At 41.6% G+C, this 26,972-nt stretch overlaps 1 protein-coding gene across 1 annotated transcript; it reads right to left on the bottom strand.

Moving 5' to 3' along the window:
* ntf3 (neurotrophin 3) lies at positions 1-26,437 on the bottom strand. The gene is made up of 2 exons (XM_076011730.1): positions 26,088-26,437; positions 1-1,769 (listed from the first exon to the last, which is right to left on the bottom strand). Exons 1-2 carry the CDS (start codon positions 26,103-26,105, stop codon positions 900-902), a joined length of 888 nt encoding a protein of 295 aa, XP_075867845.1. The 5' UTR covers positions 26,106-26,437; the 3' UTR covers positions 1-899.
* Positions 26,438-26,972: the final 535 nt, after the last annotated feature.

Here is a 26,972-nt window from a genome sequence, read left to right on the forward strand (position 1 = left end):
AATATAGGGTGTTTGTTTATTATAGGAAGAAACAAAACAGCTCATGATAACAGCTGAAACGTAAACTGTGTTGATGAGAAACAAACCGTTGGACCCCCCTCCCTCCACACTCCCAATATCTGCCAGCAGATTCCAATAGAGACATTTCTATACTTTATTTGTATTACTCTCTTCCAGGTTTGAATTCAACTGATGGTGCATTGCAACATAACAGAGTGGTCATTTTGCAATTGCAGTGTAAATGTCTATGCTTGGTCACAAATACCATCTCTTTTGGTCATTGCGTGTTCTGATATAGTTCTTCATTGATCCAGCAGACAGGCGGGTCCCGTCTCCCCCGCTCGGCACCGAAAGTCATCCTCGGCGTCTTTTGCTCTGCAACCACACTGGTCAAGGCACATGTAAAGTCTCACTGTGAAGCACCTTTGCAGCCCATCTCTGTCTTAAAACGAGTTCATAGCTTGTTTCATTACTTTGTTTGTTTTTGGTTTTGAAAAAAGTTATTTTTTTCAATAAATAACAAATATATCCATACATCATATATATATATATATAAACATGTATGAACTACATGCATTTTGTATAATTTAAATAATTTATATGTACAGTACACAATAGCACACTCCCTCTCTCCCCACAGCCTCCTCCTGTGTATTTTTTTCTGTTAACAGCTGCACTGCACAAGGTCATGGATTCGCAGTACTTCAACGTGAAATATTGTCAGAACGGACCTAAGATTTCCTCAGTAGAATTAACGTTTTTCTTGTAGCGCTGGTTTCCGCCAGCGTGCCACGCAATCCTGGGACATTAATCACTGCGATTAGGAAATGAAAATCCTCCGCAGGAAGGTAGAATTCCAAACAGGTAACCCCTGCCAGGGATAGTTAGTAGTGTTTAGTTTATGTTCTGTGACGCTTCCGTGACAAGGCGCAGACGCAGGAAGTGTCGATGCGTATCCACCTCCAGCCGACCGAGTTGCGAACTTGCGTGAGCGCTCGCACATAAGTCTGTGTGGTCTTGCACTGCGAGTTCCAGTTCTTGTCGTCAATGCCCCTGCAGCCGCCTTTGAAGGGCCTCGCCGTCCGACAGCGCGTTTCGTAAAAGTACTGTTTGATGTCCTGCGTGGCACTGGTTTTAATTTTGGCAAGAACCGTGACCGGGTCCCCCCTCGTGTCAACCGCGTGAGTCTTATCCGTCACCCACTGGCTCTCGCTGTCGCACACTGAGTATTCCCCGCGATAGCTCCGGTGCTCGGCATAACGCTTCCTCCGCGTCTTGTTGCTCGCTGCGCCGCCATCGCTGACAAAGTCGTCGGCGAGGTAAAGCGGCGGCGGCTGCAGGGGCGGCCGGCCGCTGAGCAGCACCCTGGGTGAGTTGTATCGCTTGTGCTGCCTGAGAAGTTCAGAGTTCAGCAGCATCAAATGCTGGTCGGCCACTCCGTCGCTGCTCCCTCCGCTGCGGCCCCCCATTTCCCACTGCTCCTCATCGCCTTGCCCCTCCTCCAAGGGGAAGTTTGCACGCAGGAGAGGAGGCAGCGTCTCCTGGAGCTCAGTGTCCCGGCTCTTCCCCTGTTGGCTCTGATTCACCCTGGGCTTCCCTCGAGTGAGGTCAGCCTGAAGCAGCTGGATGATGAGTGAGTTTAAGGGGTCCGGACTTGGCTGCTGCTGCCCCCGATGACCACCGTCCATGTTGCTTGCCTGGATACCATAGAGGTACACGAGGACCATCACATACAGCAGGATGGACATCACTAGATTCACCTGTAAAATCTGTGAAAAGCAGAAAAAACAACATTACTTTTGATATTCTTTCATGCTGAAATGTTTCTTCTAAAAATGTAGGGTAAATGGTAAAATGGACTTTACAACGCAAGCAACATCGCTCATCCCAAGCAACTTGGGGTTCAGTGTCTCGTTCAAAGGTATTGCGACTTTCGAACAGTCACAGCCGTGGATCTGGTAACTAATTAATTTATGACAGCATGCAAGGGATTTTAACTTCTTAAAAAAAGACTCAAAAGTGGCCCAACCGATCCCCTGGAACCTTGAGAACCTTTCGAAAGGCAGTGAGGACCCAGTGTGTTCAGGACTGCAAAAAAATATCTAGAGGCCACATGATTTTTAAAGGTTCTCTTTCAGAACAAGCCTGAGGAAATTCCTCGAGTTTTTCAGGACACTGTGGAACTGAGTAACAACAACACGGGAACGACACATGTAAGCTAGTGCGTTTGGGTATGAACAGGAGTTATGAGCTGCGATGTGTAGCGACAAGTCAAACAAACCCCCCGGGGCCACTGAACAGCTATAACGCCGTTCAGTGAATTGCATGGCGACACATGGCATTAGGCCTCACGCATGCGATTATTGTGAGCTGTAGTGTTTGTGCGCAGCGGCCCTGCGGCACAGCAATGATCACATGTCCACCAACAGCCTCTATTTCTTAAATGTATTCATGCAAAACAGAAATCATAGGTTTTGAAAGGTTAAACTGTTTTAGTTCATGGTTTCAAATTGATCAAGCTGGTTTGTCATTACCTTTAGATTCCATACTCTGGTATTTGAATACCAATTTGAACTGCAACTGTTCTGATCTTACTGCCTCCGACTGACGACACGTAACCTAAGTCACAATGTGGTTTTGCCTAATTAGTATGAATGTAAACCCCAACAGTTGTCTTTCTATTTGTTTGTTTTTTCACTGAAGGCACACCCACAAAAGTCCAAGGTTGTTGATTTTTTTTTATGCTTTTCTCTTTTACAACCCAATCACACCCTGATTAGTGAGCTATAAACAATTTTCGTAATAAGTAGGAAAAGCACATAGTATCAGGTCAGGCTGGTTGAGCAACATGTTTGTGCATGTGCGCAAAAAACAGGCTCCAAATGTTGTCGGTGTGAGACTCATTACGTTTTCCCCATCCATTCATCGCCTAATCCTTTTTCTAACAACATATCCTGCACTTGGGGCTAAGGGGAGGCGTGGGAGTGGGGGGTGGGGGGGTGAATCTAGGTGTGAGACAGAGTGCAATCTGGCAAAGGCAGCTCATCACAGGAATGCCATGAATAGAAACAAACACAGCAATCAACCAAGCTCAAGCCCATTACAAGAAGAACTCAGGGCACAACTACTCAAAGACAAGCGATGGCAAAACAAGCATAAGGAAAGAAACTATCCAATCTGCTGCACTGCCAGATTCAACATCTCTCTCCGACTGGCATTCATTCATGAGGTTTCCCACATTTCCGACTGCAGCCACAGCCTTCCACTGTTGCAGCTGAACAACTGGATCATTTATTTAAATGAGAGGAAACCAGCAGGGAATTAAAAGCTTTTCATTCATCTCTTCCTATTCTAAGGGCAATGCCCGTCAGGCAAGCTATGAGGCAAACTTCCTGCCAGCTCAGCCATCAGTCAACCATCACTCTCACTTTTGTATTTATACAACATTTGTGAAACTTCTCCACCCTGTTTGTTTGTTTGTTTTTTCTTTGTTTTTCAGGCTTCGGTCTTCCCACATGCAATGTGCCACGACTTGCAGAGGTGCTGTGATCAGTGGTAGGCCTAATGCTTAAAAACACAAGTAAAGCAATGGATTTCCCCATTTCATATGTGGTGGGGCACTGCCCAGTAATTAACAGCTCTCAGAGTGGTTGATCAAACTGACATTTCAGCTCCTGGCTGAAAACAGCAGATTAATTCAACCTTTTTGGTGGGCAAATTAAGAACAAGATCATATTTATTGTGGCCTGGTGTTTTGTATTATCGTGAGCCTATTATATAGCATAATTGCCTACGTCATTTTTTGGCCAAATTGTTATATCTGCCTAACTTTACCAATGTGCCTGCTAAAAAAAATGTTTTTTCTTGTTTTCCAAAAACGTTCAAATATGACTTCGGCAACAATGCGTTATGTATATGTATTATGTATGTATACATTTAGAAAACACATTCAGCCCAAGACAAGAAACAACAAGAAAATCAATAAAAAGTAAAACAGGAGGTTTGCAAATCGCTTATGTTGTGTATATTTTCACTTTGCACACAAAAAACGATCGATCCACGAGCACTGTGTGTTATTGTTTACCATAGTTTGTGGTTTGTTGTAGTGGAGGTTTGATGGGAAGACTGCAGGCTGATCAGTAGTATCAGTACCAGGTTTAGGTGGCAGCCTCAGCATTTCAAGATCTCCCGTGAGGCTTAATGTCTTTTATTCAACACCTTCCACCTGAGTGTGACAGCAGTTTTTAGGGACGAAAAAAGGTAAGACTTTGACGCCCGTCGTGTTTGCTCTCCTGCAGAGCAAATGTCTCTGTACATACTTCTAACAGCAGAACAAGCAGGTCAGGACATGGTGAAACATCTGACGCCTGAGGGGACTGTCAAGAGATGCCTTGCATTCATCCACAGGCCATCAGACTTTCTTCAAATTGCATTTTGCACAAAAAATTTACTGTTGATCAATTCCTGGCTTGTTGGTTTTAGGCGGAGGGGGCCATATAGGATTACTTTGGTGAGCGTGTCATTTTCCCTAAAATGTCAGAAAAACCCCCAAAAACAAACAAGAGGGAGTTTGACATTGCAGCATGTGTGTTTACAAGAAATGCGCCGGGTGCCTCTGAGCATTGTGCTTCGCAAAGAATTGCTAACGGGAAATATATTTTTCATGTGACATTCAGATGGTTCTGTGGCCTGAAAATAGGCTCAGAACTGGGTGAGAGTGGAATGCAAGGGTTTGGGGCTTTGTTTTCACTTACTATGCAGCAAAACTTGTGACTCAAGCTAAATGACCGTGAATATCTAATATATAAATATATTTAATGCTTTGTGACAACTATTGTTTATCTCGCAATTTATCAGTCAAAATGATGAATGGAACAGTAAGTTGGATCTTTCATTCAAGCCTGTGGGGACTTGGTAATGCCATGACCTGGAGGCTCACACAAAGAAGAAAACAGAATAGCTTGATAAAACTTCAAAGTGGGGGAAAAAATGTTTCAGGAGAGAGAGAGAGAAATGGCAAGGCTTGGTAAGGCGCCCTTTGAAGTCTTTTCTCAAGGTAAATGACAAGCAGAACAATCCCTCCTGTGCAAACTCATACATCTAAAAGCTCTCGTCATCCTTCACACTGTGCATAAACACACATGTTCGATTAAGATTCCTGTGACTGAACAAACCCGACTGCCAGTCACACTGTACAGAATAATCTGCAGGGAGCCTCACACCTTGGTACGCAGACCTCACTCAGGTTACATAATTGTTTTCATAATGTTACAGGTAGGAAAAGATAGTCAGTATCTTATAGCCAATTTCAATCACATTTAACAGGTGAAACTAGACGGAAACTGTGATCACTACATTTAGGTTATAAACGTAATCTAATAATCTGTTTTTTGCTTCTGATACAGCATGAGTTGCAGGTATTTTTTCTTTTTACCCACTATCGACCAAGGAGATTAGCTGTCCTTAAAATACGGGTCTGTCATGGGTTTCTGATGTGAGGAGCTTACAAAAGCCAGTGTGCCTCAAAATAGTCACGACATTACAAACATTATCTTGTACTGGACGATCATACTTAATAACTGTAATTAGTTTCATTGGGGCCCAGTGAATTTGTTCAATACACGACAAAGACATGCTTACCCAATACGTTGAAATCGGTTGGTTGTAGGCAAATACAAACAGAGCTCCGACCGCTCACTTATCAATACTCAGAAATTAAATCAGACCTTTAGCTATGAGAAAAAAAAAAAAAAAAAAAAAAATATATATATATATATATGTATATATATATATATATATATATATGTATATATATATGTATATATATATGTATATATATATATATATATATATATATATATATATATATATATATATATATATATATATATCAAAGGGCACAGGACTGCATAAGGGCAGCCTTGTTCCAATGGGGCCGTTGAGATGGAAACACTAGTTTCACAATAGAACAACCTTTTAGAAGGATGATAGCATGACAAAGCAGATCAGGATTTAACAGAAAGGACTTTCTGGGACATTTTTTTTTTTTTTTTAAACTTCTACTCCTATTGTCAACAATATTAAAAAATGTAATGCAGCTTTGCTTTAGACCACAAAATCCACACTTGTTGACCCCCTCAGAACTCACAACTCTTTAAAAGATTGAAATAAATGGTCTTGTTTAAGACGATGCCTATAAATCGCTCCATCCACCTTCAGTGTTAATGACACTAACAAGGATGACATTTAAAGACATGCCAGGGCTTGACATGGCAGGTATTAAATTGTCAGCATCACTCCTCAGACTCAACAAAGATGGGGGCAGTTGATCCCTCCCAAACAACCAAGGGCAGTGAAGTAAAAAGACTAGCGCACACCCCCACCCTGCACCAAATAGATTATTACTTCCCTTCAATTCAATGTGGATATCTCTCAAGCCACTGTGCTTGTGCATACTGGTCGCGCCTAAAATTGTGTGACGGCGTCAGGACAACAACAACAACATAATAGGTTGTGAGGCTCAACTTGGCATAGTGAGACGGCAAAATGATATACAAATATTTGTCCATCAAATCAGACCTTGCCGTGAGGCCACAGCACAAACCACTGCACCACCATGGAAGTGCACTTGAATTAATTTAGTCTGACTTGCCTGTGTGTGGTGAGCATTTTTCAGTTAGTGAGAACACATGGTAATCGTTAGCATCTCTGTAAAAATATAAAAACAAAGCACGTAGCAAAAAGGCGTTGCATTCCTCCCATCAACACGACAAAAAATATGTTTTTGTTTTTTCTCATTTTGATCAGTACACCTTACTTTCACAACAACCAAACTCTTCTCTATGGTGAAAGGTTCTTCATGACATGGAAAAATCAAATACAGTTGCAATTTACAACACAAGTAATTGCAGCAGAAACAGCATGAAAATAAACTAGACCTGTTTGTCAAATTAGTTTTATATCAATTACTTCTTTAGAGATGTTTGCAATCAAATGTGGATCATTGTCGTTGAACATTTCTATAACTTCAGCTTAGGAGGCTTGAGGCTCATTAGGGTCAATGTCCAGCCCCCATGCCCCTCACGTCGACATTATCCCTCATAGTCCTCATCCGCCCATCATCTCACTCATCAGCTCATAGTCATCCTCACTTTTCTCTCTATCCGCTTGTGCTTTCATCCTTCTTTAAAGCCCTGCTCACGCCCAAGATGAGTTTTACTGTGACGTAATTTAGACATAACTGCAAAGCCTCCTTAAAAAAACTGGATGAAACTACTAATCAGAGTCTTTGTCACAAAAGAAAAAGAATTATCGGAACCAAAATCCCCAATGTTGATGTCGAGAGACCATTACATCTACCACAAAGTGTGTTCCTCCTCTGCAGGCCCATTGGAGCATTTCTGTTGGAGCTCAGATCTGAGCACACAGCACAACAAATGTCAACGGGGACATCTGCGATACTGCAATATGTTGGTGGGACTTGGGCCATGAGCTGCTCTTGCTCCTGAGCTAATTACTGTTCAAAGGAGATAATCCATCTCAGTGGAGATAAGTTTTCTCAAAATGAACATGACACAAAGTTGGGTCACAAATACAATAGGCAGCAAGTAAACTGCACTATTTCAAAATGATACAAGTCAAATTTAAACCCAAACTAACAAGAACAATTGTGGTATCTGTGGTATCCGGGGTCAAGCTGCTGAGCTTTATGTAAAGTAGGGAGTTTTCTGGTCCAGCATCAAGAAAAAGACCAAAATAAATAAAATCAAATTGTTAAAACTAGAGTTCAAATATGTCAGAAAGAAGCAGGCAGAGAGGTATACAGTATGTATGTAAAAGCTGCATTTGCAATATCATTTGTTGTTGTTTGGTAGACTACTTGTAATGATAAAGCCATCGAAATAGAAGGCAAAGTTAACCTTTAATTCTTAATACATATAGTTCAAGAAAACATTTGGAGTGTGCAATTAATATAGCTCCATCATTATAATTATAATCATATAATTATTCAGACCTCTTTGTTCTCTGAAAGCTAAATTCACATGCAAAGCTGACTGATTTTACCAAGTAGTTCGCTTATAGAGAGGAGTTGGGACTGCACATTTCTGTTAGACACAAGTTTTCAATACGTCAATTGTGAGAATCTAAATGGCTTTGTGTTTTAATTAACGTTTTTTTTCAATGCATGGTATGTTTTCTTTACTTGATTATTTCGTATGGATACTACAAAGCATAGAGTCACTTTTGAGAAAGAATTAAATGAAACTACCACTACCAATTTACTGTGTTATCACATTTATAAATGTTCCACTTTACGGCTTGGAAATATTAGGGTCAATTATATGAAAAAAAGTGTGTCTACTTGAGATCTGAGATATAAAATATATATAAATACATATAATATATGTACATAAGAATTAAAATATATAAAAAGTAATGTAAAATTCTTCAAACAACTGTTGCGTGTGTGATCAAGAGGTGTTTTTTTTTTCCAGTTAGAATTATAAGCAGTTGCATTTGTGTACAGAACATCAGGCTTTTTCAGGCTAATGAAACAAAGACAAACAAAACAAACAGATTTATTCCCAGAGCAACGCAAGGTTGATGATGAGACCCCCTTCATTACAAAGACAAGCAAATTAAATTGTGCATATTGACCTAGGAAATGCCCGTGTGGTTGCAGATGTAGTATAAGCGAATGGGGTGTGGTGGCGATAACACACCACTAATTGGCCCTGAATTACAAACACGTGCCTCCTCAAATCGCCCTGATGGTGAAGTCTGGCTTGTAATGGGCACAGAGAGGAAATGTGCTGATACTGGCAGTAAAGCGGTAGACGGCAGCAATGTGACTGAGATGAAGTAATAATACAAGCAGCTACTTTGACCTGAGGCAGTTTGGCGGCAGAAAGGCAGCCAACCAGTGGAGGTATGCCAGTACGAGAAGTGAGGCAGTAAGAAAATAAAAGAAAGAAAAAAAGAAAGAAGGAAGGAAAGGAAGAAAGAAAGAAAGTGTTTAGCTTGTTTGCTTTGTACTTGTAGCCAAGTGGGAGCTGTTTAAGCAAACACTACCTGCACTGTCCTCCATGCCAAAAAAAAAAAGCCACGAAAGACCGGACTGTCGACATATTCGAACAATCAGCTGAGGTGTTCACAAAAAGGCATCAACACACAAAACATTACAAAATCTTTAGTTGCCAATCGGTCTGTTCTTGCGCCGTTGCATTCAGAGTGGTCTCGTTTGGTCCACACTGCAGCGTTAGCTAGGCAAGTAGCCAGAGACCAACTGGCAACTGGCCAGTGCATCCCAGGTGTGAATGCTACCTGCACCCATCACAAGCAGCCTTGCATTTATGTGTCATTTCCTGAGCTAGAGATTGGCAAAATTATGATGGAAGAAAATAAGCGGGAGGGAACAAATGTGGAGGCACGACAACCATATTGAGCTTCTCTTGGTCTCCAATCTAGTTAGAGCCAGTTGTCTCCAGGGCTACCTTCTCCTTACTGTGGATCGCCTCTTAAGAAACGCATGTACGATTAAATTATTTAGCATATGCGGTTTGACCACGCGGCTATATGTGCCGTCTGCTACAGTCTGCTCCACAGCCCCCAAACGCAAGACCAACCTAAAAATAACCTGCCCGCGCTATTATGTGGGCAGTAGGGGAAATTCTGTGCGTTTGCCTTTTTACCTGCCTAACTGTCGGTGCGGCTGACCTACATTTTGAGTCAGTCTGAGGTTTGCCAAGGTTTACCTAACCATCTTAAAAATGAAACAATGTATCCATCTGGTGTGCATCAAGGAGACAACTAGGACAGTGGATTATGGGGAAACTGATTTTAGATTCCTCATCCCCAGTAACTCTTATATCAACTGATCTCTGCTACCGCTAGCTTGCTAAACGGCATCAGCGTCTTACTCTAATAATAATAATAATAATAATAATAATAATAATAATAACAATTTTTATTTATAAAGCGCTCTTACAGGTGCTCAGAGTCGCTTTACAGGTAAAATAACAATAAAAACAATGCGAGAGATTAAAAATTAAAAACGATTAAAAATAGATAATAATAAAATAAAATGAAATCTGTTAAAATCTGTTAAAAACAAACAGGGTTGAGAAGGCAGATATGGGCTGGGAGGTGTGGTGGGTAGGAGGGTTCAGGTAGGGTAGGCAATTCTGAAGAGGTGGGTTTTGAGGGCAGTCTTGAAGTTGTTGAGCTCCGTACAGTTGCTTGGGGAGGGAGTTCCAGAGGGTGACACTGGAGACACTGAAGGCCCGGTCCCACAGGCTTTGTCTGTAATTTCTTCAAAGTTTACAATGTCTATCTTTAACACAAAATTATCAGATTTGTTTTTCAGTTTCCTTTTTGTTATAACAGGATGAGTGGTGCAGCAAACTGGGGACCTGTTTCTGCAGTGATGGGATTAAGGCTTTGGCAAAGACCAATTAATCTGCCATGTGATCTCCTGAAACAGAATACAGATCATTTCCTCAGATTTAATTGTGGATCATGTCCACAATGTCATTGCTACTTGCCAACACATCTCTGTCTGACCTTTTGGAGTCCAGATTTTGCAATTTATCAGCCAAACATTGAATTTAGGGGATGGTGGAGACAAAAAAAGACACAGGAAAGGAAGCTCAGTTCAGAAATTCATATAGACAACATATTTTATGTGTTACTTTTCATTACAATCGGAACTAGTGGCAAAAACCAGCAAAAAAAAAAAGCATCAGCTGATTTGCATTGGAAACTACAGAAAACACAATAAAGCAGGAGGGATATAAAGTAAGAGTAAAGATAGATACACAAAAGAACTTCAATAGAAGAGAAAAATTTGGGGACAGAAAATTCCATTAGGGCAGCAGACTTGGATGAAGATTTCAGTGAAATCACGTCACTATGTCAGGATCCTGTTGTGAAATTGATTTTAAGTTGATTTTTCAGTGAAAAACAAGCCCATGAACCAATTAACAACAGCTCACAGCAGCTAACAAGAGATCAATCCATTTAATGGAGGCTTATAGTAGCACACTTTGACCTCAATTTGAGTGCGCTGTTTGCAAAGGTCTTTTTCTATTCAAGCCAGCCAAGTTGATTTTGCAGGGTGTGAATTGTATCCGGCATCAACAAAACTCTTATCCTGGCACTGACTAGGTATCTTGTGACACAATTCTGCTCTCTCAGAAAAAAACAAAAAAACAAAAAGTGGAAACACCCTGGAGCAAACGGTCATTCGACTCCAAGAGAATCCCTGCACGCACAACAACACACTGACCATGTTTTGCCGAATACAGGTCTGAGGACAAGCCACACACCTCTGTTTGGATTGCCGGACTACAAATGCCAGGTCTCTATATTCATTAGATATTTACTATTGCATGTGGAGCTGGGGAAGAAGCGTGCCTAACCAACGTCCTCTAAATGCCTCAAACACAAGCACAGAGCAGCGGGGCATGAATTTAGCTGCTGCTAATAGCGTTCCATTTCCCCAGATCCCAGCAGCAAGAACAACTTAGCTTTTAAAGATTAAAATGTGTTTTTGGCTGCAGACGTCAGAGCTCTAGGCCTGTTGTTTGAATGGCAGGGTTTTTTTTTTTCAGACAGACGCAACTGAGTTGTTCTACTGACTCGCACACACAACAGGCCCACGCAGAGCCGTGATCTGATTAGTCAGACAGGTTCCCACGTGTCCACTGTGCCTCTGCCAACTGTCATTGGGTTGGCATTGTTTTTTTTTTGTTTTGTTTTGTTGTTGTTTTTTTCAGAAAATCCCAAAGACCTTACATGACCCCTGGTTCTTCCAGCGTCATACGCTTTATCTCACCAACATAGCTGCGTATGTTCCGGAAGTCGTAAATTAAAAGCGAGTGTAAGTGACATATCTAGGTTTTGCTAGAGAAATTTCAAAATAAAGCCTTTGTTGGTGGATATACAGTAAAGTCGATCAGCTTGGCCACTTTCCTGTTGTGGTGAACAACATTGCGACCTTTCAAATCACACTCACGGTGCAAAAACAATCATTGCAACTAAAATGGCTTTTAAGACAAAAGGTAAAACAAGTGCTTCCATATTTTATTTAGGGTTTGGACTACAGCCTAAAGCCAACAGGAAATATGCAGTAGATCACCATAACACAAGCAGCCACAAGCACACTCATTGCATGCATTACTTCAATTTTAGTTCAAATTGAACCCTTAAGGCGATAAAAACAACCCATGGCAACAGCAATATTATCGTCCAACCAAACTGACACATATATGGCACATAAATAGTACACGTTTAACACGAGGCATGTGATGCATGCGTGCGTGCATACGCATATAAATAACATAAGCAACAGAAGAGGGCTTTATGCAGAGGCTCAAGCATGCCGTGCGTGCAGAATTGAAAAGCACGCAGATCCTTTTGAGAAGGGCCTTTTCTGTTTTCATTCTATCCTTCACACAAATACCGCGTCAGGCCTGGAACATGACAACTTCTCACAGTGAGCACCTTCTCGGTCTCTCGTTGCTGCACATCAGCGTAGACAGGATGACAGCACGCGTCGTACGTGACAGCATCACAGCGCTACTTGGATGGGCACATTTCACAATTTGATTTGGTACATGACAACGAAGAGAGACACTACAAAGCGACTACAATTAGAACTGTCTTTTCTGATATTTTGACTTGCCATCGTTTGCTTGTTGACTTTCCTTTAGATTTTACCAGCCAATTAAACAGAATAGGATTATTCTACAGGCAGCTGCTAGCATACAGTGTATCGCCATCTAGTGGTATTGCATACTTGTTTTATTGTGAAATTATTTAGAGTATTTTTGTGTCTGCAATACCAAAATAATATCAAACAAATTCACAGCTTTGCAAACTGTGGTATATTTTGTATTTTGTTCTTTCCAAATAAATGAACAAGTCTGAGGTTGCATCGTGTGGACACACGTGATTATGATTTCCTCATGTTTTGTTGCCGTTTCAGCGTAAACAGAATGAGAAAATTAGCCGTTCAGAAATGTATTCTCTAGAGGCTGTACGTAATCTAAAGTGACAGACAGAAAAAGCTGAAATCAGCTGATTGACTCATCAGACAGTTTTAAAGATCTGATGGCACTGCTGATTCCTTTGACTTAAGCGTCAGCAGTTCAGCGATATGAAACTCAGGTCATTAATACCTTTGTGAATCAGAAAGTCCGAACTTAGACATGACAGAATGAAGCCAGGTGTCTGAAATGTTCTGGTTTGTTGGTTTGAGCTGGCGTGTCCTCTATTGACGTCTACGCCTACCAAAGAAACCCCAGTTTCATTCATTTGCTGCGAACACACGTGTCCTTCTGCCTCTCTACAGGCAGACTGCTCAAGTCAGCCAAATAAAGCCATGAATAACTTAATAAACACCTTCTTAGCCCAGCATACGCAATGTTTACCTATGTTCCCTCAAGCCCATTAAAGATGACCTTCAATTAAAGAAACACAACCTCAACTGCAGCTTTAAGCTAACACACCCGGTGTTGTAAAATTGCATGCACTGGATGATGTGTGTTTCAGTCAGTGTGGAGACCCCAGTGATGATGAAGGCCAGGCGCTTAGTGACAGGGCTTAGCGAGCAGTGTGCCAAACCTACAAAATCCTCCCGGAGGGATTTTCACCGATGTCTGAGCCCTAATACTGTCCAATTGACTCCAGATGTTGCGACATAAAAGCGAGAGGGAAAGCCACAGAGTAAAACAGAGCTCTAGTGTGCAGCTCAGCCTCCAGCCAAGTTTTTTTTTTATTCAGAAAACTTGACATCAATTTGTCAGAGAGATACTGTATTTAAAAAAAAAGAATATGTTTGGAATCAAACGCTGGCTCAGGTTTCTAACACATCGCTCTACAATTCATTTATCAGCAGAAGACCAAAAGTCTTTTTTTGTTTTGTTTTGTTTTTTTCTTTGTTACGCATGTCCGAAAAGGCCAGTTGATGGGGGAAAATCCAACACTGTTCAAGAGTTCATGGGATTCAAAGGAGCAATATTAAATCCAGCACGCCTACTTAGGTCAGGCCAACAGATGACTATGAGCCCACTATCGATTGTGACTGACCAGTTTGTGGTTTTTCATCTTAAATTCAATATCTGGTCTGCTTGTAGAGAGGCAGTGGGCCCAGTTTTACACATTTCGCACTGACCAACATTGCATACAAAGGCAGCCTGACAAACAGACTTTCTTTTTTAAAGGAGTTTCAAAGTAACATCTCGTTAGCCAAACATTCTGACCCGTCTTCACACTTGAACATCCCACACATGCCCAATTTCAAATTTTTATTTTCATCCTGAGGATTATTATTGATTCAAACATACCTATGGATGACCAGCAGCTGGACACTCAGTATTTCGTTTTCGGAAAGGTAGACTTCTTTGATAGGCTGGTGACAACACAGTTTGATTTTTTTCTACCTCTTAGAAATAAGGAGTCAGTGTTTACCACCACTCCAAACAATTCCTCGTAGGAGTTTCAACACCCCTTTCCTGATTTGCAGCTTTTCACACATTATGAGTGTGAAAGGATGTCAATACTGAGCATGCTTTCTTTTTTGATAGACTTTCCACTCCATTTTATGACCGAGCCTTTTAAAACCGGGGAAGCTCCTCCGTCTTGTTTTCCTCCACCTCCCGCCTTGCTTTTCTTTTCACCCCTGAGGCCGTTCAAGTTAGTTAAGGGTAGGGCAGAATTCCAATCATAACATGGTATTATCCCTCTCTTTTCAGCGTCTACTGCCAGGTGAGTCCGCGTTCATGGTGATTAGGACTTGAGAAAACTAATTAGCACTTGTGTGCGGTCGCCTCCTCTTCAATGTGTGTGTGCGTGTGCCTACGTTTGCCAGTGTGTGTAAGGGACAAAAAGATGACATGCAGTGGTTACCACATGCATGTCAAGGTATTGTAGCTTTGTGTGTGTGTGTGTGTGTGTGTGTGTGTGTGTGTGTGTGTGTGTGTGTGTGTGTGTGTGTGTGCATGTCTAACATGAGGCATACATGTGCTTACACAGGTACGCAGGTACACATACCTCCCCAACAAAGAAAAACAAAAAGTCATTGGGATTTTTCCATATCTCATAAGGACTCATTCGGTTCCTTTCTATTCTATGTACGAAAACAGCGGCTGTGCCAAACATGCAATGTGACAACCTTGGCAATCAAAGGAAGAAAAAGGCAAAAAAAAATAAATAAAAAAATCCGCAAACAACATTTCACCAATTCCAGGAACTGTTAAGCTCAAACCTGTCATCCAAGTTATTTTAACATTTACATATCAGTAAACATCTGTGGGTGAACTAATTACACATAATTTCATGGGAATGAACGAAACTGATAATTTGTATCATGCCTGAGGTCTACAGGTTATACTGGTCCTGGGCGAATAGAATGAAACGTCTCAATAAAGTTTTTTCATATATCGGTCGGTTCGCACCAAGCTCGAATTGTCAGGTCATCACGCAGTCTTTTATGCAAATAAGTTGTTAACAGTGCAACCATAAACACTGTCAGTTGACACGACAAAGCAAAAAAGACTTTCCAGTAGTGCATGTGCATGCTTCACTACACATCTGCGTGTTGTTTGCAGTGTGTTGTGACCCTTTTAACAAGTACGTAGCGAGTAATAAAAAACTTTTAATATTATGACTGAACCTTTCGTAGTTATAAGTTTCATCGCCCTCAAATCTGTCACAAAAATTGTGTGGAAACATTTGCGTGCAATGATTATTAATATATCTGCACATTCTCAAAATGAAGGTTTCAATTTGACTGAATAACACATAATGAAATCTTTTTTTTCTTAATTTGGTTAAAGAAGAAAAAAAAAAAGTGACCTCTATTGAGAGTTGATGCGGTACTGAGCAAATTTACCATACCATGACTGTCTCTAACTCATACTGTGTTTTCCACGCTAAAGGGAAATTTCAGCTCGATTCCTGATTGTATCGGCGCACCCTCCGAGACATCCTGGATGTCCCGCAAATTAGATCCAAAGCTCCTTTGTCGAGCTAGACAATCCAGCGACAGAAAGCCGGCAATGAAGCGTGACAGGCAAAGGAGGAGACAGTGGCACCATAATCGTCTACAGGCCGGACAAACAAGCACCTGATAAACCAAGAAGTTCTGCCAACACACTTCCACTTATGACAGGTCTCGACTGGACCACAGCTAAAACAGGAGGCGAGGGGAAGACTGCTGCTTCAGGACTGGGATTCAAGGGCTCAATGGCAATAATATGGAACTAAAATTTAAACTTGCATACAAACTATCATGCATTGTTTAGAAGATTGAATTATACCTGAAGGTAGCAATGAGGTGGTTCCTTGAGCGTACTTCCCTATTTGTTCCTTGTTGACTCTAAAAAAGACAAAATTGCAGCCTGTTCTAATGAATTAAATGAAAAGCAGGCATTTTTGGAAGAGGGGAGTGATGTAGAGTACATGTTGGTGGGTCCAGCAAGTACACGCACTATGTTTAGGAGAGCTAGTTATGTCATAAAATTGCAAAAAGCACCTTTAAAGCAGTTTAAATGCCGCTGGAATTTGCTCTTGTAAAACAACTTGGCCATTCTTGTGGAAAGAGGAGAAACTATTGCGAGATGAGGTTTTACTGTAAGATGAATTAGAGCTTGTGTGCATTTCTGCTTTCTTGCGTTTGACAGAAGATTGAGAACCTTGAAGCAATTCAAATATCCCAAATTGTAATCATTTTCAGGTTTATATTTTATTTATGTATTTATTTATTTATTTATTTTAATAGTACTCACCACTTTTGCTTCCAGCTTGGCCTCTATGCTATTTCTGGCACGTTTGAAGCAACTATTAAAAGGCCTCGGTTGGCAGTGTTGACCCAGCCTAGGAGAGGTATCAGTGTTTTTTGAAACAAAGTTTTTTTTTATTAACTAGAGGAATTGGTAAATGTTTCTATAATATGGAGCCTAGAAATTTCAACTGTCAAACTAAATTGATGATTTAGGCTACCAGAGCTCCCTATTCACTATGCACCATCTAACGGAAGAGCAAGTACCTCTGAGAGTACATGGCATGCGTGTTACATCACACACAACAGCGTCATTCAGTTCATAAAAGCCTTTTTGCGTCAACAGGGGGGCTGATGTGCTTGGGTGACTCAGCGATCTTACAAGTTGTACTATTATAAATCTAAAAACATGTGATAAAAGGGAGACAAATACTAAAGTATTCCTGACGTTTGAGATTTTCTCATCCACTTTATATCAATCCAACTCAGACCAAACCATGCATCTAGCCTCTGGACCAACTGACGACACTCCGATAAATGATAACCGCCCAGTCTTAACGCAGTGATAATGTTGTGCCCGACCAAAAGAGAGTCAAAGAGCCGGGGCCGTAATAGGTTGTAATAATCAGCCCAAATCAGCCACAGAGATCAGGGAAGCTAATCCAGTGCCAAGCCTAATAGAATCACAGACACAGGAATAGACTGTAGGGCTCAACGTTGGCTTTGACCTTGTTTCATTGATGTGCAGTGCCGTATGTGTGCACGCGTGTGTATATGATGTCTCTATATCCTAAATAATATGCCATGTTCCGGAGGCGCTGTATTACCATCTGAGCAAATTTGCCAACAGACTCCCTGAACTCGAAGAGCTGAAAATGCTCTAGACATTTTTTGGGGATTTTCTTTTTAATGGTTTTAGCAAGAAACTCTTGCTAAATGACACTGACTGAAAGGTGGCTGGAGGCTTGTGGCAAATCTTGCCTACATGCACTGCAGGAGGCTTGTTTTAAGCACTGCTTAAAGCCCTCCCAGGGCTTGACCTTCCTCATCTACCTAAATCTGAGGTGGGTCTGTGGAGGGGGCTCCGATACCATTAACAGTCTCAAAATAAGTCAAAAGTTGGAATCAAATATCAGGTGTCTTTCTGTCACTTGAACACACAGGGTTCCTCTGATGACACCCGGACGAGATCATCGGCCTCAAAGGAAATCACTAAATTGCCTTCTTGCACCAACCATCGATTAGCTCTCTGACACAGATTAAGACTCAGTAAATCTTTATTTAATGCGACACATCACCTGGACACTTTGCACTCAAAGGGCTAAAGAAAGCAATCTGCCGCGCCGTGTGCTCCGTGTTCATCAAGCAGTTATCAAAAGCTAAAATTTGGTTATCTATACCAATTTGGCATAAGGAGTGGTGGTGCCTTTCAAACCATGTCATAAAAGATAATAATGTTCATTTTATAATGATTTTGCCAAATGTTCTCTTTTTTGAAGCTGAGAGCTGACTCTTCAGAGAGACACAATCCTCTCAGGTCACAGCTCTCAGACTGTTACGCCGCACTTTATCACTCTCACACTGATATAGGCTGACTGCCTGCTTCCACTTCCTGTTAAAAGCGTACTCACGCTCATGTATATGTTCACGGCATGTTCGCCTACATGTGTTTACACTGTGAAACGCTCCGTTCATGAATACTTTAGGTCATGTCACAGGATTGTATAACAGCAACCTCACTAAAAGTTTGCCCAGTGAGTCATGGGTCGGATGGACTCTTGCCAGATGCCGATGGTTCCTCAGTCGACACATGATCAAATTTCAGAGGGCAACAACAAACAACCATGTTTTGGTTCATGTTTCAACTGGCCCATTAAGCTTTGCGCATTCTTGACTGTGAAAATGCTACTGTTAATGTTATACTGTGTATAAAGCTGCTACACCAGGATCGACGATTCACATCGCAACCTGTTCTTATTACACAATCACTGTGCCTCAATTCTTCAGAATTGACACCTTTATTAGTTCTGGTAGGCAACAATTATCGGATTTCTGAATTATGTCAGCAGATATTCTTATCTTTTTCTGGATCTCTGAACAGTAAGTCAATGAACTTCCTGCTCACTCGTACTTCCTTTTATCACATACAGGTGGATGTCAGGAGACTGAAACAGAAAACAACTGTCAATGTCGTCAACCACACGACCCTATTAACAAGGCTCATTATGACACACATACTGACCCACTGTTTACAAAATCATGTTGTGAAATTCAAAGATCTGGTATAAGCTATAAAACAATGCAAATAACGTACAGAGCTAAATCAAATTTACTCCCAGTCAGTTTACACATATTCCTCTGTTCTCAAGAATCATTCATTTCAGAGATGCAAGAGTATATTATATATAGAAATATATCATTTGTCAAAGATTTTATTTGTTTTTATAATGTCTTCCTCTATCTGAAACATTTCTTCTATCAGATGCAATTTTGTCCTCATTTTCTCCTTGTATTTATGAAAATGCTGAAGTGCAGCTTGATTTATCATAGGACAGGCTAAAAATAAGCTTCTCCTTCTGCCTGTGCCTTTTCAGTCACATCTTTTTTGGATGACACTGTGAAAAGTGTGAACATGTGTTATTAATTCTTTGTGTGACTGAATAAAACTCACACTCAAAGGCATCACCTTTAAATGGAAAAATAACCTCCAGTGTTCCATCCATCCATCCATTTTCCATACCCTCTTAGTCCCGAGGTCAGGGTCACGGGGGTCTGCTGGAGCCTATCCCAGCTGTCTCAGGGCGAAGGCAGGGGACACCCTGGACAAGTCGCCAGTTCATCGCAGGGCCCCTCCAGTGTTCCATTTTTTTCATTTTTATTTTTTTTTAATCATCGGCACCAGATAAAGGTGCGCTTTTGTTTGACTTGGCAGACAACAAAAAGCCATGTGGTTTTCTGACTTACGACTACAAAGACGTTGATCCTCTCACCGCAAATAGCCGAGTGTTGACAAGACAGTGTTCTATTCCAGCCATGCATCACAAGAAGGGCACGGAACTGTCTGTCCAAGCAGATGTTTCAAAAGGTAAGAAGCAAATCTTGATGTGGCACTGGCCTACAGTTGAGTGTATAATTTGCATTTTGTCCAGGTAAATATTTAGGCTCTTTAAATGGTGGTTGCAGTAATGGGGAGGAAGGAGGTTCAGATGACACTAATCTTTTGTTGGAACGTTTCAACTTTCACTTCAAAAACTCACTCATCAACTTTCATCACCTGAACATTCCACAATAAATACTGGCCTGGCTTGGTTCCATTCCCCTTTTCCATTGGCCTATTTCTTGCCCTGTGTACTACTACCAGTAAATTAGTGTTTACGGCACTGGTCAAAAATATAGCATTTTGTCCATGCCCTGATTGTAATCATGTATTTGGCATAAAGCAGAAAAAAAATCAGTGTCAACATGATTCTAAAATCTGCAGAAAATAAAAGGCAAAACCTTACAATGCACCCAATTTTGTATTGTGCTCGCTGGTAGCTATGTAATTCCAATTTGAAAAGCATTGTAAAACAAATAAATAAACATAGATACATGTCGCCATGGAGGTTACAAATGTTAGAATCACAAAATAAATGATTTGATATCTTGAAAAAAGAAAACACTGTTTTGCATTTCTGATTGACTTATGCCAGTGTGGATGCATCATTTTGGCAGGTCAGTTAGGGTTGGAATTTTGGCTTAAGGACTAAAATGACTTTTGGTAAAAGGTGGGATTAGTGTCATGTTTGGGTAAGACTTTAACCAAAAGAGGGAGCACGTAAAGGATTTGGTGACTGCATGTGCAACAGGTTCTCCCTGAGGCTGTTTAAACATCTGCCGACTCATATATCAAAGGTCGGCCTCAAACCTGACACATGACAAAGCTGTCACATCTCAGATTAGAGGCAAGAAGACAAGACTGCTGCCCACATTTAGGTTGTGAACATACCAAATATCCTGGCTGAACCCTCTGTCACATGGTGGAGTCTTCACAGTCATTAAAAACGCAGCCCTGCTGATGTTACTGCTGTAATAGACATCTGTCGAGAACAGAAGAGGAAAGGCATACTCCTTTGACCAAAAGCAGGTTTTCCAGTTGTTTTATGCTGCTGACATTTGAGGACCAGTAAACCCCATACAAAGTTGCTTAGCAGTGACTTTACTTTTTTGCCACCAATTAAATTAGCATAACTCTATTTAATCTAATAGCAATATTTCAACTTTTTAGATTCAGCCTGTCGTGACATTTCTCACCCATGCAGTTGTTCTGGCAGTTTATGGATGGAAAGACTTCCTCCTTCTGGAACAACACAGTGACCAATCTCTCCATCTTTCTCATGTGGCATCATCCAAATTTAAAGAAGATGCAGCCGAGTAGTTTGTCTTAAAACAGCAATACTAATTTTTAGCCAAAAGCGTGCTGTGGGTTCCTGGCCAGAGAAGCACCCACAAAATCTACCAGACTGCAAGAGAGAGCACATGCTTCTAAAATCCTCAAATGTTTTCTGACTGTAATATCTGGAAGAAAAAAAAAACTTCACACAAGCTTCTCCTATTCATCTTTATGCCTTTCAGACACTTGAAAGACAGTTTTGGGTAAACTATCCCTTCAACAGTGCAGCGCAAACAGCTTCAGTACAGTGTGAAACAAAAGCTTTAGCCTGAGCAACGAACCTAAGCACAGCTGTCAAGTCAATTTGCAAAGGAAAATCACCGCTAGCATTTATTTTAAATTCACAGACTGACAGACAACCACAACTGTTGCCAGCCCAGAGAAATTACCAGCGTATGATCAGGCTTAAAAATATTTTGCATTAAAGCAGACTGGTCTCTAAAACTTCTGGCTTTCAGCCCCTTACAATAAAGCACTGTCCATTTGCCTTGAAGACACATTTATATGCGATTAATTGTATTGGTCAAGCTTCATCCTTCTTTCCTCAACCATGTAAATGACTCTTCATTTCTTCTTTTGCATACTTTTTAAGGTTTTCAAACTGGCGGATTATCCTCTTTCCTGAGACATTTCTACAAAATTGTTACAAATTAGCACCTTCTTCCTTATATGGGTAAACCCTTTCTACTATCAATGGACATCGATTGGCCGGTCACATTCTGACCATGTGAGAACAATTCCAGCAAACTCTCCCCAAACCAGCTGCTTTGCACATTTATGTCCTGCATCCAAGTGGTCTTCTGTCGGACGCTTGCGATCAACAGCTTTAAGGCATGTGGGATGATTCTGTATAACAAATTATCTTTATTAAGACTGAATCCATCACAGACAAGTTGCTAAAGGAAAGCTGTTTACCCAGAATTTTAAATGCTGACTTAATTAGATATAGTGGAGAAGTCAAAATGAACGTGTGCACAAAGATTTTCAAACTACACCGATCAATTATCCATCCACAGAAGAGGTCAACGAGTCTACCTTTTGACGGCGAAACAAAGTGGACAGAAGGGGGTTGAGGAAGAGGGAGATGTAAAGACGAAGGAACAGAAGAGGGACATATAGGTTGCAGGCAGCGAATGTGAAGGAGATAAAGACAAAGGTTGAGACGGTGAGGGCAGATTACGGGGTCAGAACGGACAGAAAGAGGGTCGAGCTGTCATGTGAGTGAGGCGCCGGGAAAGGGAGTCTCACCTCCAGATCACATGATCTCAATTTGCTTCACTTCTCTGAGGAACCCTGCATGCCACTGTGAACATATCAACTGCAGATTGTTCACGTCGAGGTGCACATGGCAGGTTACAGGTTGAATGAATTAATCTTCCAAATGAAAGCGCCAAGATTCATATCTGCATCTCTGCACGCCTGGCTGTTTATGTTGCAGGGAGAACAGAGAGCCCATCAGATTGCCCCGATGTTTTTCTATAACTGGCCTTAAGAATGTGCCGCATGTAAACACTCGGCCAAGTGTGTAAACCATCTCGGCGCAGACAGAATTGTGAAACCCCTAGCATATATTACCAGGGCCCCATCCACTGTGAGGAAGAAAAAAGGAGGAAGAAGAAAGGAAGGAAGGAGAGAGAGAGAAAAAAAACCTGTCTCCCAAACACATCTGAACATCCTCTGCCTCGCTCATCTCTTTGGTATGAAGCACCACTGGCCTGAAGTTAACTCACAACGCTTTACAAGATTTCACATGTCTCCTCATGCAGATTTCAGGGATGCTTATTACCCCCAAAAACCTTGCTTGCTGATGTCACTTGTGCGTCCGCCAGTCTTTCATGCTCATGACCCGGACGCCGTGACGAAACACTACAGAACTGCAAAGCGTTTGAGCTGCACTTTGACTTTATTGTAAACCATCTTGAAACTCACTAGAAACTGCAGTTGTCTGTTTGAGGTTCCGTGACAACCTGAATTCAAATTGTTACTGTTTTTTGTTTAGTTATTTAGTTTTTTAAAAAAAACAGTAGGTCAGTAAAATCCCAGGTTTTTTGTTTGTAATTTAAAAATGAGTTCCATTGTTGTGTGCCTACTTTTCAGAAATTGTGCACTCCAACACAAAGTTCATCATCAACCCTGTCCACTAACTCACTGAAAATACAGTGTTTGCTTGAGGCTGGAACAGGGGGTCAAATGTGCTTAATGGATGATTTGAATACTTTTGAATGCTTTTTAGGATAATAAACCATGTATGCCTCCTCCACTGGTGTCTCGAATGAAAATGGGCATTTGAAAGCCATTGGAATATGGGAACCACTTGTAAAGTTAAAGTTTTATTTAACTGCAGAGCAGTTCAAACCTGGTGTGAATCATTGAACCCCCACGTGCTTCTTTTTAAAATTTAAAATTTCCAAATGATGTGCTGCAACTGAACACAACAAGCAGGAAAGTGACAAATCCGTCCTTGTAGAAGAATGCTGCTCCGTTTTCTTTCAATGCAGATGTTAACAGAGCCAGCCTAACTGGAAGATATTAGTGTGATCAAACAACTACTTTTTCCATCCAAACACGCTTTTGCTTGCAGCAAATTATTCACCAGTCAATGAAATTGTTTTGGAACACAAGTTCTGATTTGAACCTGATTTAAGCTGCTGATGGTGATATACTGACTCGTGTTTTGGGGTGAATCAGCCAGTTCCAAGAGTCAGAGGGAGGACTCTTTGCTAATTTTATCACTGGGCCCTGATTTATGCAATCAATAACAATTTTCCCCGCCAAGAAAGTAATTTAAAGCCTTTTATTGTTAGCCTCTGTGATCTGTTGCCTTCACATTCTGCTACGACTGCATTTCATTTCCTGAATCTGTTCTTCCTGTATTAGTCTTTTAAATAGTCATCAATACTAATCACTGGTAAAATTATAGCACAAGACAACATATGATTGATTTATTCAGAATTATTTGCGCTCAAATTAAACTGGAAAGGACGTAAAATAGAATCTCCAGTATTGCTGGACTTTCAAAAGTTGACATTACGGCAGACAAATCAGAGCAGCTGCGACTACAGTCAGTAAAACAATTCTTCAGTTCAGTCAACCGCCTTTATTACTCTGACCTATTGTTTCTGTTTTTGTTAATAGTAGGGTTAAGGCAGCACTTTTGAAGCTCAAACTGCATCTGAATCTGAGACAAACTTTCTAGTTGCTTGGTGCGGCAGCAAGTGAAAGTGGCTTGTTTCACGGAGAGGAAAGTAGATAACGGAAGAGACAACAACACAAAAAGCTTGGAATGCATAGCCAATGGGAGACAAGTGAACTCTCTGTAGTAACATTATCAGTCACCTGGGAGTTGTTTTGGCCCCCTTTTTGCCCTTATCTACTCTGTGTTCATCCAGCAAGACCGGCCCCTGATCTGTTCACACCCCTTGCTCCAATACTTTCCCTTTAGTCCATAAGTAAAACTCAAAATGAGCATTGTTAAACTGAGTCGTTGCAGCTGTGCAGCTCCACAGGCCACAGCTGCCGCAGAAGCTTATCTCGGGTTGCCTCAGAGGCCATTTTTGGCTTGGGAGCCCATAAAGCAAGTTTCAGTATGGAACGCGCCCTGTGGTCTTTCCATGCCTGTCTTCTGTGAGTCCTCATTTCCCTATCCTCTCTGGTAAAATATGCAAGGCTATGACTTGTGTGCACACACCCTGACACATGCACACAGACTCATAAGCAGACTCCTGCAACAGCAAGGGGGACGTAAAACGTCAACCAAAGGCTCAAGATGATCACTGTATCATGATCAATGTACGGCAATATGCAATGCTTCTGGTCCATGTGTTGCCACCGGAGACTGGGCAGCTGCACTGTTCTCAGACCAGATACGGTGGCGCACACAAGCAAGTGTATATTTCCAAAATTGCAGGATCGCATGTGTCTCCAAGGATTGGAGGGAAAAAAGTCTTGTCTGACCAACAGAAGCAAGCATGTGTTAGATTTAGGCAGTGTTTTTGAAGAGTCTTTGACACTGTAATGAATTTTATATTCAAATTGTTTAGCTTTTGATTTGTATTAGTATGGATTTTGTGAAGATAAACTTGCATGGGGTTTGATGTCACTTTTCACAAGAACTCACAAGATATTTATGGAAAGGGTCTTTATGCCCTGAATAAGTTGGGATACTCTTTCCTCCAAGCACCGCAAATGCATGAGGATTGTTAACCTGTCAGCCTTAATTTTGACAGCGAGCCGAGGCGCAACAGCCAAAAGACGCACGTCCGTGCGCACTCGGCCCGCTCTGCTGGCTCTAGTGCGCCGCACACGCCTTTAAATAAATTGAGACAGAGAGAGAGAGAGAGACAGAGAGAGAGAGAGAGAGAGAGAGAGAGAGAGAGAAGAGAGAGAGAGAGAGAGAGAGAGAGAGAGAGAGAGAGAGAGAGAGAGAAACTTTCTCCCGTGTGCGTGCAGAACCAGCAGGATTCTCGCGTGCGTAGCGTGTGTGCGTAATCAAGCTTTGGCTGCACCCAACCCTTCAAGTTTACCTGTGGCCGTGAACTCCGTGTCCTCTGCCTCCGAAAGTTTAGAGGAAAGAAAGAAAGACAGACAGACAGAAAGAAAGAAAGTCCCCGAAGACGCTTCGTAGTACGATTGAGTAAATGTAAAGTTGGACGCAGCGATGCGCACGCTTGCTTTCAAAACTTCGCAGTGAGTTTCAAAAACCCTGGTTTGGAACACCTCCGATTCCGTGTGCGTAAAGTCGCGATTTTGGTTGCGCTTCGTCGTGCGTCAAAGTAGGGTAATCACTTGTAACTCAACTTTTCCCGATCAACTTCCCGCGGCAAACCGTAACATTTTGATTGTTTACAAAAAAAAACGAGAAGCTGTTCCTACCGTAATAAAGGTAACCATAGCATCGGCGGGATAGTATCCAACAAAGTAGACATGAAGGTGATTAGTTTTTGGTCAGAATCCTCTTGGCGAAAACTTCTCACTTTGTGAGGGCTGCCGTCGGTCCGTGCGCCACACTGCTTCTGTGTGGATCAGGATCAGATCAGGGTGTGCGTAATGCTCTCTCTCTCTCTCTCTCTCTCTCTCTCTCTCTCTCTCTCTCTCTCTCTCTCTCTCTCTCTCACACACACACACACACACACACACACACACACACACACACTCCCTCTTTCTCTCTGCCCGATCAACATAATCTACGGCGCTCGTCCTGTTACAGAACAGATGGCTGCTGGCGCATGCAAACACCGCGCCGCCACTGTCTTGTCAGCAGAGCGGGCCCGCGTGAATTAGGACACCGAATTACGCGTCGGAGAGGGCGCGTGCACGGACGGGTGCGTGACTGCCTCAGCCTCTGACTGCCCCAAACGTTTGGCAGGTTGACGATTTTAACTCCAAACGGGCAAATCGCAAGTGATGTATAAATGTATTTAGTAGTGGTCTCGCAGCTGTCAGGGTAAAATGGGGAAGGTAAATGATGGTGAAATGATCAGATCCCTATTCTGAGCTTAGGTATAGGGTGTTTGGGCATCCTCCTTACAAGTGGAACTGCTCTTCATGTAAATATGAATCTACCTCTGAATAAAAACACAGCTATTAACTTTTTGCAAATTGAAGTAAAAGTGTGCTTTAAAAAAAAAAAAAAAAAAAACCTGTTAGACACTTAGGTCTTTAAAAGTTCACTCTCCTCTTTGCCTGAAGTGCAGTAAAACCTTTATCAGATAGGACAACTGGAATCAGTTGGCATCATGCACTTTAATCTGATAAATA

This window comes from Nelusetta ayraudi, unplaced genomic scaffold (genome assembly GCF_046127955.1).
Source record: "Nelusetta ayraudi isolate G7.1 ecotype Tasmania unplaced genomic scaffold, CSIRO-AGI_Nayr_v1 ptg000135l, whole genome shotgun sequence".
NCBI lineage: Eukaryota > Metazoa > Chordata > Actinopteri > Tetraodontiformes > Monacanthidae > Nelusetta > Nelusetta ayraudi.